Genomic DNA, 17,262 nt, shown 5'->3' on the forward strand with positions numbered 1-17,262 from the left:
TTTTTTCTTTCTTCCTTTCTTTTTTCTTTCCTTCTTTCCTCCTTCCTTCCTTCCTTCTTCCTTTCTTTCTTTCCTCTTCCTTCCTTCCCCTTTTCTCTCTCTGTCTCTGTCTCTCTCCCCTCTCCCCCCTTACTTCACCCTTATTTTCTGTCTTAGTAGCAATTCTAAGACAGAAGAGAGGCAAGGGCTAGGCAAAGGGGGTTAAGTGACTTGCCCAGGGTCACCCAGCTAGGCCACTTTGGAACCCAGGACCTCCCATCTCCTGGCCTAGCACTCTCTCTGCTGTACCACGCAGCTGCTGCCCCCCTCGGGTGATCTTTTGAAGGCAGCTCACCCACTCAGACATCAAAGCTGGACTCAAACCCAGGCCTGCCTGGCCCTTCCACCACCTCTGATGTCCATCCCCTGGGTCTCTTACTTCAGATCTTGATCTGTCTGATAACAAACTGGGGGCCAAAGGCGCCAAGGCCCTGTGCTCTGCCCTTAAGGAGAACACCTCTATACGGCAGCTTCGCCTGTCCGGCAGTGACCTGGGCCCGCAGGCCGCCAAGGACATCGCTGACGCCCTGTTGGTCAACACCAAGGTGGAGGTGCTGGACTTGAGCCACAACCTGCTAGATGAGGAAGCTGGTAGGAGCCTACGGCCAGGGCGGGAAGGCTTGGCTGGGCTTGGCTCTGGGGTAGGGGAGGGAGGGAGGGTCCCCCCAGGGGTAGGGCCGTGGTGAGGCCAGGGTTCAAATCCTTACGAGCTCTGCGCTGCCCTTTCCTCCCGCTGATTCAGGAGTCAAACTCATTTCCCAGTGGACGACAGGGGCCGAGCTGGGGGCCCCCAAAGGGCCGTCACCTAGAGGAGGGAGTGGACTGGCTTTGCTCAGCTCCAGAGGGAAGATCAATGAGGGCAAGTCCCAAGAGACAAATCTGGGCTTGAAGCCTCTTAGCAATAAGAGCCATCCAAAAGTGGGACTTGTCTGCCTCACAAGGTGGTGAGCTCCCCGTCACTGGAGGCTCCAAGTAGAGATTGGGGTCATGGGTTGGACTATGTAACTAGCCACCAGGCGGGCCCCTTCCAGCTTCCAGATTCGGTAGCATCCTTGGTATGGGAGGGCCACCGAGGACTCCAGAGCCCAAGCGTTGGAGGGTCCCCTCCAGGAAGTGCTGGACAGGGTTTCCTGGCCTGAGGCTAAAGGGAGGAGGCGGGTGTCCCTCAGGCACCCACTCCCTCACCTGGTCCTGAGCCTTTAGACACTGCAAGGCCCCTCACCCAACATCAGCAGGCATGTGGTAGGAGCCTCAGTTTCCTCATCTATAAAATAGGAACAGTCTGCTCATGCTCCCAAGCTTGGCCAACCTCAGAGCGCCGTCATCGGTGCTTTCACTGTTCCTGGAGAGCTGAGAGCGGCCATGAGGGTGCGTGTTTGTGTGGCATGACTGCTTGGCCAGGGAGAAGTGAGGGGAAAGGAAGAGTCTTTAGACTCTCCCCACTGTATAGATGGAGAAACTGTGCCTTGCAGACATGGGCTGGCCTCGAACTCGGGTCTCTGGTGAGGAACTTCCCGCACTTCCTCCTGTGGCACAGGCCTAGCTGGTGCCCTTCAGGAGGGGCTTTGGAGAGAGCATGATCTCCGCAGGCTTGGGGGGTCTTTCCCAGATTGGCCTCGGGCCACCCACCCACCCACGCCTGAAGCTCCTGCAGGGACTGACATGGGGACTGTGTCTCTCCTCAAGGGGAGAAGCTCGGGCCGGCCCTGGCAGAAAACGTGGGCATAAAGGAGCTCAATCTCAGCTGGAACCACCTGCGGGGGATGGGAGCCGTGATCTTCACCCGAGGCGTTGGGGTAGGGGCCTGCCCCGCGGCCCGCGCTCTGGCCACAGCCTCTGAGAGGAGATGGTGGAGACGATGGGCACGACTGCGTGGAGGCGGTGGCCTGTGCCAGGAGAGCTCTAACAGCCACTGGCAGAAGGCCCAAAGAACCACGCTCAGTCCTGGCGAGGATTAGAACCATCCAGAATCCCACAGGAAGGCCTTGGGGGAGGCTGGGGGTCGCCTCTGAGGCTCCCTCCAGCCCGGAGGTCCTGGGATCCATGCACGGCAGCCTGTTGGGGTCACTTCCCTCTGCCCCCCCAATGTGTGCAGCTCTCAAGGGGCCGCTGCTCTCCCTCTCTGGCCCCTCAGACTTCCCCAAGCCACTTCAGATGGCCCAGAGGTGAGGAGGAGAAGCCTCCTCTGGTGTTCACCCAGCCGCCCTCCCGCCTTTTCCACTTACACCTTAGGGGACCCATGAGTGACCCAGTCCCACTCCTATCTTTCTTCTTCCTCCTCTTCCTCCCTCCTCCTCCTCAGCATCCTCATTGTCCAGTCTGTCCTGTGTCCTTCCGCAGGGCAACACCTTCCTCAGAGTGCTAGACCTCTCCTACAATGGTTTTGGCGATCCTGGAGCAGCAGCCCTGGGGGAGGCAATGAAAGTCAACAATGTGCTTGAGGAGCTCAACATCAGGTGGGGGGGGGTCCACTCCCCTAGCCCCCTCCCTCTGGTCAGCATCCCCCTTCTCCTTCACTCTTGGAGGCAGGGAGCCCCTCCAAGCCAGGGGCTGCCTCTTGCCTTGTATCCCCCAGAGACAACAAGTAAATAACTGCACAGACCAGCTAGAGACAGAGTAGTAGATGGGAGTAGATGGAAAAAGAGGCATCTCCATAATGCCAGGGTGCATGGAGCACTAACCTGGAGTTAGGAAGTCCTGAGTTCAAATACAGCCTCAGGCACTTCCTAGCTGTGTGACCCTGGGAAAGTCACTTCACTTGCTTGCCTCTATTTTCCCAAACTATAAAATGGGGATCATAATAGCCCTGCCCTCCCAGAGGTGCTGTAAGGATCAGATGAGGTAAAGTGCTTGCAAAGCACTTTGCAAACCTTAAAGTCCTATTCAGTGGGGGCTATTGTTTATTATTAAGGTCAGCGTAGTGGGGAAAGCATTTATTAAGTACCTACTGGGTGCCTGGCACTGGCCAAGCTTGGTCCTTGCCCTTGAGAAGCTTACAGGCTGCCGCCTTTAGGAATATATTGCTCCCTAACTGTGACTAGCTTCTTGCTCCTCATTGGGCCAGTGTTGGGCTAGGGCGAGTCCTGAGTTTCTGTGAATGTGATCTCTCTTTTGGCACAAGCCTCCCATCCCTCAGTCATGAGCACAATCCCCTTCTGGGCCTCAGTTTCCCCATCTGTAAGAGGAGGGAATGAGCCCCTGGTCTGTGGCTCCTGACCCTCACTTACATGCTGTGAGTCTCCCCCACCAAGAGGACGGACAGATAGACAGACACGAGAAGCCATTTCTAAGCCATCAACAATGACCATCTTCTCTTTTGAAGTAACAACCGCATCTCGCTGCCCGGAGCCATCCGCTTCTCCAGTGGACTGAGGGAAAACCAAACCCTGAGGATCCTCTCTGTGAGTCGTGCTCCTGTCTGTGGGGGGACATCCAGGAGGAAAGGGCCCATCTGGCCCCTCTCTAGAGGCGGTCAGGGGGCCCAGGGCACACAGTGCTGGTCTTGGAATCAAGAAGGCCCGAGCTCAAATCCCGCCTGACCCTTACTAGCTCAGTGACCCTGGGCAAGTCCCTTGACCCCGTCTGCCTCAGCGTCCTTAGCTGTAAAAAAGCGGTCATAGCGTCTCCTCCTCAGTGTTGTTAAGGGGATCGAGTGAGACAACATGGGTAAAGTGCTTTAGTCTTTAAGTGCTATAAAAAGCAAATAAGAGTTAATAAGAGCTAACATTTATGTAGCGGCTACATGGCACGGAGTCGGGAAGACCCGAGTTCAAATTTGACCTCAGACACATACTAGTTGTGTGACCCTGGGAGAATCACTTCACCCTGCTTGCCTCCGTTTCCTCACCTGTCAAATGGGTTGAAAAAGGAAATGGCAAACCACTTCAGTATCTCTGCCAAGAGAAGCCCAAACGGGGTCACAAAGACAGGCCTGAAAACAAACAAGATATAAGCCCTCTAGGACCAGGCCTAGGCTAAACACAATGATCTCAGTTGACCCTACCTGGGAGGTGGGTGCTATGACTATCCCCATTTGACAGATGAGGAAACTGAGGCTCGTGTGGGTTAAGTGACTGGCATGCAGTCCCGAGCCCCGATCTTTCCTGGCTGCGAGCACAGCACTCGCCGGTGCCCAGGGCTGCCTCGGATCCTCCCACATTGCCCCTTTCTCTCTCCACAGATGGGCAGGAACCCCATGAGGAACGAGGGCTGCCTCTGCATCCTCAAGGTGATCCAGCTGAACCCAGACTCGGGGCTGGAGGTTTTGGACTTCTCGGTAAGGAGGAGGGGAAGGGCCGGGGCCTGGTCGGTCTCCCCAGGGGGTCGGGGAGTTACTCGGCCGACTCAATCCAAAGGATCTTCAAAGGCACCTACTGTGTGCCAGGCCCAGGAGAAGACCCAAGAGCAGCCCTGCCTGCCCTCGGAGGGAGGCGGCAGCGGTCACAGCCGGGGATGCTGAGCAGCTCTGGGATGAGTGGAGAAGGGGCTGGTCCAAGCAAGGGCAGGGCGCCGGACTCCCCACAGGTCCCCCCTGGAGCGACGGGGCCAGAGGAGGGAGACCCTCTTTGCCAGCCTCTGCCCATAAGGCTCCCGTTTCTCTAGGGCAGCTACGGGCAGGCCAGCACGGGCAAAGGGAGTTTCCTCACCCCAGATTGATCCCTTAATGCACTCATTTACTCAGTAAATATTTATTAAGCACCCACTATGTGCCAGGCCCTGAGCTGAGCCCCAGGGGTACAAGAAGAGGGAAAAGACAGTCCCTCCCTCAGGGGGGAACCTGGGCAGCTGGGTGGCACAGGGGATAGACTCCCAGGCGTGGAGTCAGGAAAGCCCAAGTTCAAATCCAACCTCAGATGCTTCCTAGCTATGTGACCCTGGGCAGGTCACTTCACCCCGCGGGCCTCAGTTTCCTCATCTGTAAATGAGCTGGAGAAGGAAATGGCCAACCCCTTCAGCGACTCTGCCAAGAAAACCCTGAATGGAGCCACGAGTGGGCCCCAGTGGGAGGAGCTCACAGTCTGATGGGGAGAGGGAAGCCTCTAGAAATGGGGAATCGGAGAAGGCTTCCCATGACGGCCCAGCCAGCAGCGAGCCTTCCTAGGCTTGGCCCTGCGGGTGCTCAGAGAGTGGACCCTGGTCTAGGAGGGGGCCCAGCCCGGGGGACGCTCCGGCTCCCGGGCCCCCTCCGGGCCGCACACGCTAACCAGGGCCCCCCCCCTCCGCTCTAGGACATCCACCTGAACAGAGACTTCGACGAGCTGGCCTGTTCCATGCAGGAGGCCTTCCCGCGGCTCTGTATCAGACACGGCAACCACCCGGCCTAGAGCATCGGGATGAGGATCACGGCTGCCGTCATCACCCGCCGCCTCTCTGCCCTAGACTCATGGAATCCCGGAGCCAGAAGGCCCCTCCACCCCGTAGGGAGCCCCTGCCCGATTCGGGGTCCCCCAGAGGCACTTTGGACGAGGGCCCGTCCAGCCTAGAAGCTCTCCAGACCCTGGGGACTCGCTCCCTGCCCAGGGGGCCCACTTGGCCGTGGGGCAGCTCTTGTGACTAGGAAGCCGCACTCTCCAGCCCCTCTTGGCCCGACGCCCGTGACTCGCACCCGTGACGCCTGGTTCTCTTTGGCTCTGACCCTCTGGGCCCCCGGTTCCTCCCCCTCCAAAGACAGAAGCCTGGATGCCATTTGGTCCCTTCCTCACTAAGCCTTAACGGTTATTTCCACTAAGCTCATGTCTGCTGTGGTGACTTCGATGGTTCTCCCTCCTCCCTGACAGGCACCCACTTCCTCCCGGGGGTCCTGCCCCCCGCCCAGAGCCCGCTCCTCCTCCCAGCCTAGAGCCAGGGTGGGCAGCCGGGCCAGAGAGGCCGGGTCCAAGGCGGGGCCCTACAGCCCCTTCAAGGCCTCGGAACAAGCCTGGGCTGCAGAAGGCTTCCCAGAGCTCACCCGGCCAAGCCGCTGCCCAGGACCCGGCCGAGGCATGGCTTCAGCCAGGCAGGAAGAACCTGCGGACCGTCACACAAAAGCTAGGGGACGGCCTGGGCCTCGGGCCAGCGGTCAGTGCGGCAGCCCTTCTGGAGGAGCCCTCGACCTCGATGGCCGGCCGCAGGCTTCAGGGGGAAGCGGGGTGGGCGCTCACTCCTCCCTACTGCCCTGGCCCCCCGGGACCCCAAGAGCCTACCCTGAGCCACAGAGCACAGGGGACAGCTCGGGCCGTGAGCACCCAGGGTTCTGAGGGCAGCAGACACCTGATGTTTGCCGGACGATGGCTCAGATCCATGAGCTCGGGGTCTAAGATGACCCATGTTCAAATCCCGGCATTGTGTCACCCTGACCGAGTCACTGGCCAAGCTCCATCAGGAGAGGCTCTTCTGTCCCCGAAACCTACAACCTGGCCCAGACGCTTCTCTTCCCACCAGCTGCCCAGTGCCACAGCTGTATGCTCCTGCCCAAAGGAGCACCCCACCAAGTTCATGAGCCTCCGAGAGCCCCCGAGCCTGCCTTTAGGGGCCTTAAAATGACCGGCAGGTGTTTGTCCCTCTTGGGATGGGGAGCTCACTACCTGCCGAGGCAGCCCATCCGCTTGGGTCAGCCCTGAGTAGAGGAAGCATTTCCTCCTGTAATTTCCCTGCTGCCCCCACTCAGTAAGGGCAATCGTGCCCATAATAGCATTTATGGTTCCCCGGGGGTAGGGGAGGGGGCCTGCACTGAGCTTGGCCCTCTGCACAGCCCTCATTTGAGCCTCACACAATCAAGATCCCCATTTCACAGCTGAGGAAACTGAGGCAGACAGAAGGGAAGTGACTTGCCCAGGGTCTCCATTCTGGACCCCGAGTCCACAGCCTCTGACCTCCCTCCTCCCCCTCCTCCCCTTCTCTCCTGGAGCCTGGGATGGGCAGGGCTGATGGCTCCGTGCCAGGGGACCCTCCCTGAAAAACCCTTGCCACCACCCTAGGGGCACCCCATGCCCATCAGGCCAGCCCGGCCAAAACTGGGGGCTCGGCCCTTTCTCAGGACCATCGTTTGAACCCAGGACTCGTATGTGCTAGGAGAGCCCCTGCTGGCCACACCAAGGTCTAACTACACGTGGAGTCAACATTGATCAAGGCCCAGAGGATAGAATCAGGGCTCAGAAAGGGGAAGGGCCTGGGGGTCATTTAGGCAAAATACTCCATGGGGGGGGCACGATGGGGGGCGGGGGGTCCTCTCTTCTCCAGGCAGTCCCACCCGGCCAGTCCAGCCCCTCAGGCCCGCCGCAGCTCTAGCTAGGAAGCTGGAACCCATTTTACAGAGGAAGAAAATCAAGGGGGGCTCTTGCACCAGCGCAGAAGTCATTTTAGATCCTCTTTCGCCTTCCCACCCAAGGCCCAACCTCCTGCGGCTGCAGCAGGAGCAGATGCGGGCGCAGGCGCAGTAGCCTCGCACCTTGGCTCTCGCTGCTCCAGCCTCGTGGCTCCTTCCATGCTCGTGCACCTCAGGCTCGGCTCCCCCAATCAGTGGGCAGCATTCAGGCAACTCGGCCAATCAGCAAGCACCACGGTATGGCTGGCTCGGCCAATCAACAGATGGTGCTTGGGTGGCTCGGCCAATGGGCGGTGGCGCTCGGACGGCTCGGCCAATGAGCGAGCGGCGCGGCGAGGGCGACGTGTGCAGAGGCCCAGCGCGCCCTCAGTCAGTTGCTGGTCGTTGAGGGCGGAGGTGTCGGTGTCGGTGTCGGTGTCGGTGTCTCATCATGGTAGGGGTCTGGGCCCCCACCCGGCTCCCCCCTCCCTTCCTCGGAGGCCTTCTGGGGTCCCCGGTTCCCCAGCATGGGGGAGAGGGGGTTCTCAGGCCCCGCCTTTGTCCAAAGGCCCAGAAGTAGGCCCCTCCCCCTCCCGTGAGTGGGAGGCGGGGAGGTAACGTGTCTGTAAAATGAGGGGGCTGGAGGGAGGGGCTGTGGACCCACCCTCGCACCCCTAATCAATGAGTTTGGGTTAAAAATGGGCTTGGGGGTGCTGAAGAACACGTGGGGCGGAGGGCAGGAAGGCGCCCGGGGCTGCTTGGCAGTCGGGGCTGGGGGTCCGAGTGAGTAACCGGAAGGGGAAGGGTCCCAAGGCCCGCGGGGGCTTGGGGGGGGGGCAGCCTGAGGAGAGACCACTGCCCCACCCCCTCGCTGGGGATAGGAGGGTGCCAGGCTCTGCCAGGCCCCCAGACCCAGGTTCCCTTCCCTCCCTGTTTTTGGGGGCCCCTGGCCTGTGCCCTGGAAGAGTGCCCGCTGGTTTCTCTCTCTTTCTCCTAGCGTGAGTGTATCTCCATCCACGTGGGACAGGCGGGGGTCCAGATTGGCAATGCCTGCTGGGAATTGTATTGTCTGGAGCATGGAATTCAGCCGGATGGTCAGATGCCAAGTGATAAAACCATAGGGGGGGGAGACGATTCCTTTAACACGTTCTTCAGTGAGACTGGGGCTGGCAAGCACGTGCCCAGAGCTGTGTTTGTGGACCTGGAGCCGACCGTGGTGGGTACGTAGTGCTGGGGTAGTACTGGGAGAGTCGAGGCCAGTGAGGAAGGGCCTAGAGAGCCAGAGAAACTGGACTTCCTCCATTCTCTTCTCTCTGCCTGAACAGAAACAAGTGATGCTCGTGGTATGCCTGCACGTTTCCTGAGAATGGAGTCGGGGCACATCACAGGGCTGCTTGTGCCAGGGGTGAGGGCGGCGGGGGGCAGTGAGGCAGCAGATCACAAATAGAAGGTCAAATCAGAGCTGAGAAATGCCTCACTGAGAATAACGGGACATCACTGACTTTGCCTCGGCCTCTCGGGTCAGGATGGTTAGGGGTTCTGCACCCCCTCAGGGGTTCCCACACTACCCTCCCAGCAGAGATCCCAGAATGCCGCAGCAAAAAAGGCCGTTTAGTTCAGCCATGCCTCCATGCCAGACTCTAGCTCAGTGATTCCCAAAGTGGGCGCCACCGCCCCCTGGTGGGTGCTGCAGGGATCCAGGGAGGCGGTGACGGCCACGGGGGCATTTATCTTTCCTATTAATTGCTATTAAAAATTTTTAAAAAATTAATTTCCAGGGGGCTGAGGAATATTTTTTTCTGGAAAGGGGGCAGGAGGCCAAAAAAATTTGGGAACCCCTGCTCTAGACTATGCTGTCCCCAGAGAGTTGGCCAGCATGTTCCTAAAGCTCACTACTTTCCAGCCTGGGCCCTTTTTCCGCTCTTGGGAGAAGTTGGGTGTGTTAAGGTGTGCTTCCATAAATGGAGCCCGAACCTGCCTCCCAGTCACTAATACCCAGCAGTCCTCACTCTTCCCTCCCAAGCCCAATGGACCAAGTCTAATCCTGCTCTCCTACATGACAACCTTTCAAATATTTGAAGGCAGGTAATTGAGAGCTGACTGTAATTACAATGGGGCAGCGTGTTGACTCTGCTAATTTGAAAAACTCTCTTTAATCCTTTAAGGGAATTGAGGGGATTAGAATAGCTGCGCAGAATTGTGAGAACTGAGTGAATCACACTGACTTCCTCTTGCAAGGCCATTCTCTTCAGTTATGGGTCTGCTCCCATTTCTGGCTTGGGAGAAAACCTTATTCAGTTGTGGGAATTGGGAGAAAACATTACTGCCCTGTTTGAGCCTTGCCCTGTGGCCTGGGAGGTCGGACCACCTTTCCCTGCTGCTTGGAAGCCCTTAACATGCTGACCAGAAACAGTGAGACCTAAAGGTGCCAGCAGCTTTCTCCCATTTGTCCATCTCAAGCAACCTCCGTGTCTTTTCTGAAAAGGCCCTTATTGATCCATCAGTTAGCACTCCCATGTGCCTTTGGTTGAGTGCAGACACTTGGGGGAAGTAGGAGACCTTCTTCCCCAATTTCAGGGAATTACCCATTTGCTCTCCCCCTCCCACCTTGGAAAGTCCCTGATTTTCCTCAAATTAGAAGTCAGACTGTTTGATGATGGACTGTTTGATTGTTCCCAACTGAGGAAAGTCTGTCTCGCTCTGTATTTGGGGTCCAGCCCTAAACTCAGGCCTTGTCTCAACATTTTAGGCAATGGGCATGCATTGCTCAAGCAACTGAAGAAGTGTCCTTGGAGGCCCTTTTGTCATCTGCCTGTGGGGAGTCCTTCACAGGATTCAGGACAACCCCTAAGTTGGCCCGTTTCAGCATCTAAGCACTGTTAACACAGTCCATCAGTGGAGTAACCAGCCCCAACCTTGCTCTTGCCCTAGATGAGGTCCGGACAGGCACATACAGGCAGCTCTTCCATCCCGAGCAGCTGATAACTGGAAAGGAGGACGCAGCCAATAATTATGCCAGAGGCCATTACACCATCGGCAAGGAGATTGTTGATCTGGTCCTTGATAGGATTCGCAAACTGGTAAGAGCCCTGCCACGGGGAGGTACTCTGAGGGCACCCTGTTTGTTGCCATGGAACAGCTGGGGTGGAGGGGACTTCACAAAGCTTGGCCAGGATCTCGGGTTAATCCAGAGGCAAAATCTATCCCAGAGGTGCACGTTTCCATCTATAGGCACTCAGTGAGCACATCCCATGTGTCAGGCTTTGTTCTGTATAAGTAGAAATTTTGTGCCTTGAACTATGGTCCCCAGAATTCCTTTTAATCTCCACCATGTTGCGTGGTCACGTTTTGAATATAGTTGGCTATAACTCTGCCTCTTGCACTCTTTTTCCTGCAGGCGTGGCTAGGTTAGCACCCTTTCTACTCTAGGTTTTTACTTTAGTTATTAATTAATAAATCCTTATAAAAATAATAATACTTGAAGTATTTTGATATTAATTTTAATTCTCACAGTTCTACCAATGGGACAGTCCTGCCTTGAGCAGATTTGGGAATCCTGGTTCCATGATTCTTATTAATGGTATCCTAGATCAGTGATGGCAAACCTTTTAGAGATGGAATGAATGTTGGGCCCACCTCCACCCCACCCCCAGACCAAGTGCAGGGTGACTGTTTCACATACAAACACACACACACACACACACACACACACACACACACACACCCACGAGTGCCAGACATGCCCTGCACCTTCCTTACCCATACAGGGGGGGTAGAAAGCACTCCCATTGGGCTGCTGGGTGGAAGAGTGGGTGAAGTGAGGAATGTCTTCAGCCCAAGTGAAGAGGAGGAGATGAGTGGCCTGAGCACTCCGCTCCCCTCCAGCTCTGCCACCTGTGAGCTCCCATTGGGCTGCTGGGTAGAGGGGTGGGGGAGGAGAGCGGCTCCACCCAATCCCTCTACCTTTCTAGTAATGAACTGATGGGGAGGCGGAGGAGGTGTGCGTGCCTACAGAGAGCATTCAGTGTGCCATAGGTTCGCCATCACTGTCCTAGAGCTTACTTTGGCGTCCTCAGATGTGGATCAGGTCTTTTGGTGATCGTGACCCAGTAAGCCAAGCCAGTGGCCCTGCGTGGGCTCTGGAAAATGAGACGGAGGCTGCAAAAAATTATCATTGGGATGCTCCTTAAACAGCAATTTGGTTCAATCCAAGCCTATTTGCGCAAGATATTGTTAGGTTCTGGGAACACGGTGACAAACTCCCAAACAAAGAGACCCTTCTCGTGGGAGGTTAGGTGGGCAGCAGGACCAAATCTGAGAAGGGAGATGATGGAGCTGACACTTGAGCTGGAGGGAGAGGGAGTCCCAACAGGGGTGCAGAGACTAGAGAAGCCACGTTTGGGGAGCTGGTCAGGTACCTGCAGGAACTAATGCCCTCTCTGTGGGACACCAGGCAGAATTAGTTGAATAATGTGCCCACAAGAGACGAGACTGGGCATGGCATAAGTGAGCGTGTTTACATTCACTGCGTGCTTTAGGCCACCATCTTTCTGGGAGATCCCAGGCCCTACAGAGGGGGGCAGACAAAGACTATAAAAGCGACTTGGCTTTGGGAGGGTGAGTCGAGGGTGGGAGCCCAGGCTTTGTGCTCAAACGTCTGAGCGTGTGGTGCTGGCACACAGAACTAGTGGACCCCGATTTGGACACACACTCCTATGGCAGCGATCTGGTCACGAGCCACTCTCCAGTCCCAGAAAATGAGATAATCCCATTGCCAGGCCCCGGGGAAATAGAGAGTTTCAGAGGAGCTCCTCGCCGAGCTTAGAGCCTGGTAGAGAGATAATGATGTTTGCGCTGCCTACGGTGAAGGATAAAGAAGTGTTTGTTCAAACTTGGAAGAGCACCACGGAAAGAGGATGCTACCTGGTGTCCCGAAGGCCTAGTAAATGCCGCCCGTGGCGTCTCTTGGGGTTCGGGCCACGGCCAGACTTGTGGCGGTCTGCGGGGGCCCCCCAGAGAGGCTCCGGCGCCCTTCGGTGACGCCGTGTCTTGTCTGCTCTCTCCCTCAGGCGGATCTGTGCACCGGCCTGCAGGGCTTCCTCATCTTCCATAGCTTCGGCGGGGGCACCGGCTCCGGCTTCGCCTCTCTGCTCATGGAGAGGCTCTCCGTGGATTACGGCAAGAAGTCCAAGCTCGAGTTCGCCATTTACCCGGCCCCCCAGGTGTCCACGGCGGTCGTGGAGCCCTACAACTCCATCCTCACCACGCACACGACCCTGGAACACTCCGACTGCGCCTTCATGGTCGACAACGAAGCCATTTACGACATATGTCGGCGCAACCTGGACATCGAGCGGCCGACCTACACCAACCTGAATCGGCTCATCGGGCAGATCGTCTCTTCCATAACGGCCTCGCTGCGCTTCGACGGGGCCCTGAACGTCGACCTGACCGAGTTCCAGACCAACCTGGTGCCCTACCCGCGCATCCACTTCCCCCTGGCCACCTACGCGCCCGTCATCTCGGCCGAGAAGGCCTACCACGAGCAGCTGTCGGTGGCGGAGATCACCAACGCCTGCTTCGAGCCCGCCAACCAGATGGTGAAGTGCGACCCCCGCCACGGCAAGTACATGGCCTGCTGCATGCTGTACCGCGGGGACGTGGTGCCCAAAGACGTGAACGCCGCCATCGCCACCATCAAGACGAAGCGGACCATCCAGTTCGTGGACTGGTGCCCCACCGGCTTCAAGGTAAGCGGCCCGGCGTGGGGAGGGGGGCGCCCGCTCAGGACGAAGTCCCCCTCGTGGGTCCTGTCCCCGGCCCCGCGCTCGTGCCCGTCTGACCTCCCGCCCTCCCCTCTCCTCGGCAGGTGGGCATCAACTACCAGCCTCCCACCGTGGTGCCAGGCGGAGACCTGGCCAAGGTGCAGCGCGCCGTGTGCATGCTGAGCAACACCACGGCCATCGCGGAGGCCTGGGCCCGGCTGGACCACAAGTTCGACCTGATGTACGCCAAGCGCGCCTTCGTCCACTGGTACGTGGGCGAGGGCATGGAGGAGGGCGAGTTCTCCGAGGCCCGGGAGGATCTGGCCGCCCTGGAGAAAGATTACGAGGAGGTGGGCGTCGACTCGGTGGAGGCCGAGGCCGAGGAGGGCGAAGAGTACTAGGCCAGGAGGGATGCCCGAGCCTCGCTTCCCGCCCCCGAGAGTATAACTAACTGGTTACAGAATTTGTTTACGAATAAACGTTTACGTAGTAACGCTGCGTCGTGCGCCTCTTCTCTGCGGCCTCCTGGCTCCCCCCAGGGAGGGCGTCGGGGTTCAGGGGGGCCTCTGGCCTGGCGACTCCCAGGACTGATCTCACCTCGAGCCCTTGTAAGAACGAGGAATGGCGCTAATTCTATGAACAAGCTTGGGGAAATGCATGGAGCTTTTTTCTTCTTAGAGAGCCCAAATCAGCCCCGCCCAAGGCTACTGGAGAGCCGGGGATCTATCCATCCACTGCCCCCCACATGGAGGCAGAGAACTCCTCGAGCCCCCAACGCCTCCCTGTCCCCTACGAGAGCCTGAGCAGCGGCTCGCTGCAGCCCTGAACAGAACCACTAGAGGGCACTCGCCCCCCAAAAGTGAGGGCAAGCTGGGAAACCAGAATGGCCCCTGTGAGAACCGCGCAGCAGGGTTGGGCGCTGAGGCCTCCCTGAGCCCATGACTTTGCTGCTTTTCTCAAAGGACTGAGGGAGAGGAACGAGCTCTGGGTTTGAAGTCAGAAGGTGGCCCAGATCCTGGATAGCCACCTTTAGCCTTGGGCAAGCCCCCTTCTCTCGGCCTGTTTCCCCTCCTGCTGACCGAAAGGAATAAAGCTAGGTGATCCCTAGGGTCCCTTAAGTCTGTGATCACAGGAAGTGCCCAAGGAATTCTGGAGATAATTCCGAGCAGAAAAGGAATTTTCTAACGCCGAGTTTTTAGCCTCTTTTGTCTCGGGGCCCCTTAGGCAGCCCAGAGATGCCTGCAGAGCCCCCACAATGTTGTTTTTAATATGGGAAACCAGCTGGAATAGTTTACATTTTTTTTTTAATTTTTTTTAATTTTTTAAACCCTTAACTTCTGTGTATTGACTTATAGGTGGAAGAGTGGTAAGGGTAGGCAATGGGGGTCAAGTGACCTGCCCAGGGCCACACAGCTGGGAAGTGTCTGAGGCCGGATCTGAACCTAGGACTTCCCGTCTCTAGGCCCGGCTCTCAATCCACTGAGCTACCCAGCTGCCCCCAGTTTACATTTTTTTTTAAGTTTGCAGCCTCCTATGCTGGCCCGTCTGCAATTCCCCAATCCCTGGTGCTCGCTCTCCCAACTTTCCAAAATTGCCGAGGTCCCGGGATGCCGGGAGGGAAGGAGTCATAGGCATCCTTCAGCAGCGAGTGAGGCAGAGGGAACCTCTTCCACCCCCGCCTAGCCGACTAGAACCAGTGAGAGGGCATCGACAGGGGCTTCACGGGCTCTCTTGAGCCACCGCCCACCAATCACATCATGGGGATTCTCCAGAAGTGGCCCCCGGGTTCTCCATGTGGAGTGGTTCTGTCTTGTAGACCCCACCATTAGCGACCCCACAGGATCGAAACAGGGTAACTCAACGTCCTACAAAAGAAAGTCCTGCCAGGGAGCTCAACTTTGGTTCCTGGCAGAACTTTAGACTCTGTGAGACGGTCTCCACGTATGTGCAGACATATCCCCACAGAGGACACGAGGGAGCTATTTCTGGAGACTGAGGCCTGGGGCAGCTGCGGACATTCTAGAATGGATTCCAGTTGGTCTGAGAGGAACTTTCCCCACGAGCTAGGTAGCCACAACTTGACATCTACTAAAGGGCCCCAGGTGGCATTGGCCTTGACATCTGAGCCATCGAGGGGACTCCCGAGTCAAAGTAGCTATAGGTGAGTTAAGGGGGAAGGGCCCTGGGGCCTCCCTTGGCCCTTTGAACCAGACGATCTCTCTCTAGGCCTAAGTCCTTGTTTTTTTCATTTTTTCTTTTCCATTCTACATACAGGGAGCACAGTGTCTGGGAGATCTTTAACCTGGAGGAAGTCCAGCTGTCCAGCCCAGCAGAGATTGTTGGTGTGACCAGTGCTACGTAGGAACTGAGCTAAGTATGACTGAGCCCCAATAATGACTGAGGTGAGGGAAGAACCATGCCCTCCAAGGTGTTAAGTGAAGAGATTTATATGTTGGTTCTTGCTCATTTTTAAGTGGTTAAATGGATATGGGTTGCTATCTACTAGCCCCTTGAAAATGGAGAGAACATAGTAGGAACAGAACCACAGGGGAGAGATGCAACAGGCCTGGCCTTGAGAGTGGGGCCAGAGTCTACCATGCTACTATTATTAAAGGGATGATCAGTGGACACATAGAAAAGAAAGCAGTCATCACGAAAGTGCCAGATTAGGAAGCTTCCTCAAGAATAAGTCAAGTCCTTAATACCCATCAATGCACCTTCTAACCAGGATTTCAGAAGACTGATGAAAAAGTATGTTCCTCACCTCCTGGCAGAGTCATGGTCATAAGGGGCAGAAGGAGGCCCATGCTTGAGGACATTACTAGGCGCATTCTTTTTTTTTTTTTTGTACTTCGGTGTATTGTCTCATAGGTGGAAGATTGGTAAGGATGGGCAATGGGGGTCAAGTGACTTGCCCAGGGTCACACAGCTGGGAAGTGGCTGAGGCCGGGTTTGAACCTAGGACCTCCTGTCTCTAGGCCTGACTCTCACTCCACTGAGCTACCCAGCTGCCCCCTAGGCGCATTCTTTAAAAGGTCTTTTTTAATTTTTCCACCTTCTGAGGGGAAGGTGGGAGCAGAGCTAGGAATAGGGTTGCTCTAACAAAAGGGAATTAAAGCTTTAAAAAAAAAAAAAGCAAAGGAGAGAATAAGAGGAAGGCCAGGAAGAGACATAGACAGAACTGCCCTGTGGAAGAAGGGTTCTGCCAGAACCAGGACTATGGGGAAGGTGGCCAAGGTTAGATCCTGCTTTAAGAAAAACTCCTAGAGATCCAAGCTTTCTACAGTGGAACAGGCTGCTGCTGGGTAATAACCTCTCCAGGTCAAGGCAATGTCATCTAGTCCAGCCTCATCGCATTTTTCAGTCAAGGAATTTCAAGCACAGAGAACGACTTGCCCTCAGGTTTTGTGACAGCACTAGCATTTGAAACCAGCTCCAACTCCAAACCCAGCCTTCTTTTTGCTGTGCCAATGACCTTAGCAATCTTGCATTCGATAAACCCAAAGTTCCCAGCTTTTGGAAGAACTCACTATTGGACAAAAACTGCTGGGAAAATTAGAAAAGAGTGTGGCAAAAATTAGGTTTAGATCAACGTCTCACCCCCTATACCAAGATAAGTTCAAAATGGGAACATGAGGGGGCAGCTGGGTAGCTCAGTGGATTGAGAGCCAGGCCTAGAGACGGGAGGTCCTAGATTCAAATCTGGCCTCAGACACTAACCAGCTGTGTGACTCTGGGCAAGTCACTTGACCCCCATTGCCTACCCTTACCACTCTTCTGCCTTGGAGCCAATACACAGTATTGACTCCAAAACGGAAGGTGAGGGTTTAAAAAAAAAAAAAGGAATATGAATTTTTGCTGACCCAAAGGACCTTCCCTTCTGTGAATCAGCAAGAGGTAGTTAGATGGCTCTTTAGATAGAAAGTCAGGCTTAGAGACAGGAGGTCCTGGGTTCAAATGTGAACTTGGACATTTGTGAAGTGTGGTCAAGTCATTTAACCTCCATTGCCTAGACCTTACTCTTCTTATACCTTGGAACTGATACACATACATGATTCTAGGATGGAAGATAAGGGTTTAAAAAGGGCGGGGGGAGGCAGTTTGGTAGATGAAATGTTAGATTAGAGTCAGGGTGCCTTGAGTTCAAATCCTACCACATACATTCTTATCAGGGCC

At 56.2% G+C, this 17,262-nt stretch overlaps 2 protein-coding genes across 2 annotated transcripts in view; both read left to right on the top strand.

The window, feature by feature from the left end:
- LRRC74B (leucine rich repeat containing 74B) overlaps positions 1-5,363 on the top strand; it is a 12,192-nt gene extending 6,829 nt beyond the window's left edge. Inside the window, exons 5-10 of the mRNA XM_044658909.1 lie at positions 424-630; positions 1,726-1,835; positions 2,380-2,495; positions 3,362-3,440; positions 4,220-4,315; positions 5,268-5,363. Coding sequence (XP_044514844.1) covers positions 424-630; positions 1,726-1,835; positions 2,380-2,495; positions 3,362-3,440; positions 4,220-4,315; positions 5,268-5,363 — 704 coding nt within the window. The remainder of the gene's footprint in view (positions 1-423; positions 631-1,725; positions 1,836-2,379; positions 2,496-3,361; positions 3,441-4,219; positions 4,316-5,267) is intronic.
- Positions 5,364-8,405: 3,042 nt separating this feature from the next.
- LOC123245653 (tubulin alpha-3 chain) lies at positions 8,406-13,837 on the top strand. Its single transcript, XM_044674625.1, has 4 exons — positions 8,406-8,541; positions 10,253-10,401; positions 12,391-13,071; positions 13,191-13,837. Exons 1-4 carry the CDS (start codon positions 8,421-8,423, stop codon positions 13,485-13,487), a joined length of 1,248 nt encoding a protein of 415 aa, XP_044530560.1. The 5' UTR covers positions 8,406-8,420; the 3' UTR covers positions 13,488-13,837.
- Positions 13,838-17,262: the final 3,425 nt, after the last annotated feature.

This window comes from Gracilinanus agilis, chromosome 1 (genome assembly GCF_016433145.1).
Source record: "Gracilinanus agilis isolate LMUSP501 chromosome 1, AgileGrace, whole genome shotgun sequence".
NCBI lineage: Eukaryota > Metazoa > Chordata > Mammalia > Didelphimorphia > Didelphidae > Gracilinanus > Gracilinanus agilis.

Coding starts and splice junctions, on each gene's coding strand:
- LOC123245653 (XM_044674625.1), top strand. CDS start 8,421: ATGCCAAGTGATAAAACCATAGGGGGGGGAGACGATTCCTTTAACACG. Junction 8,542..10,252: donor CCTGGAGCCGACCGTGGTGG/GTACGTAGTGCT, acceptor CTCTTGCCCTAG/ATGAGGTCCGGACAGGCACA. Junction 13,072..13,190: donor GGTGCCCCACCGGCTTCAAG/GTAAGCGGCCCG, acceptor TCTCCTCGGCAG/GTGGGCATCAACTACCAGCC.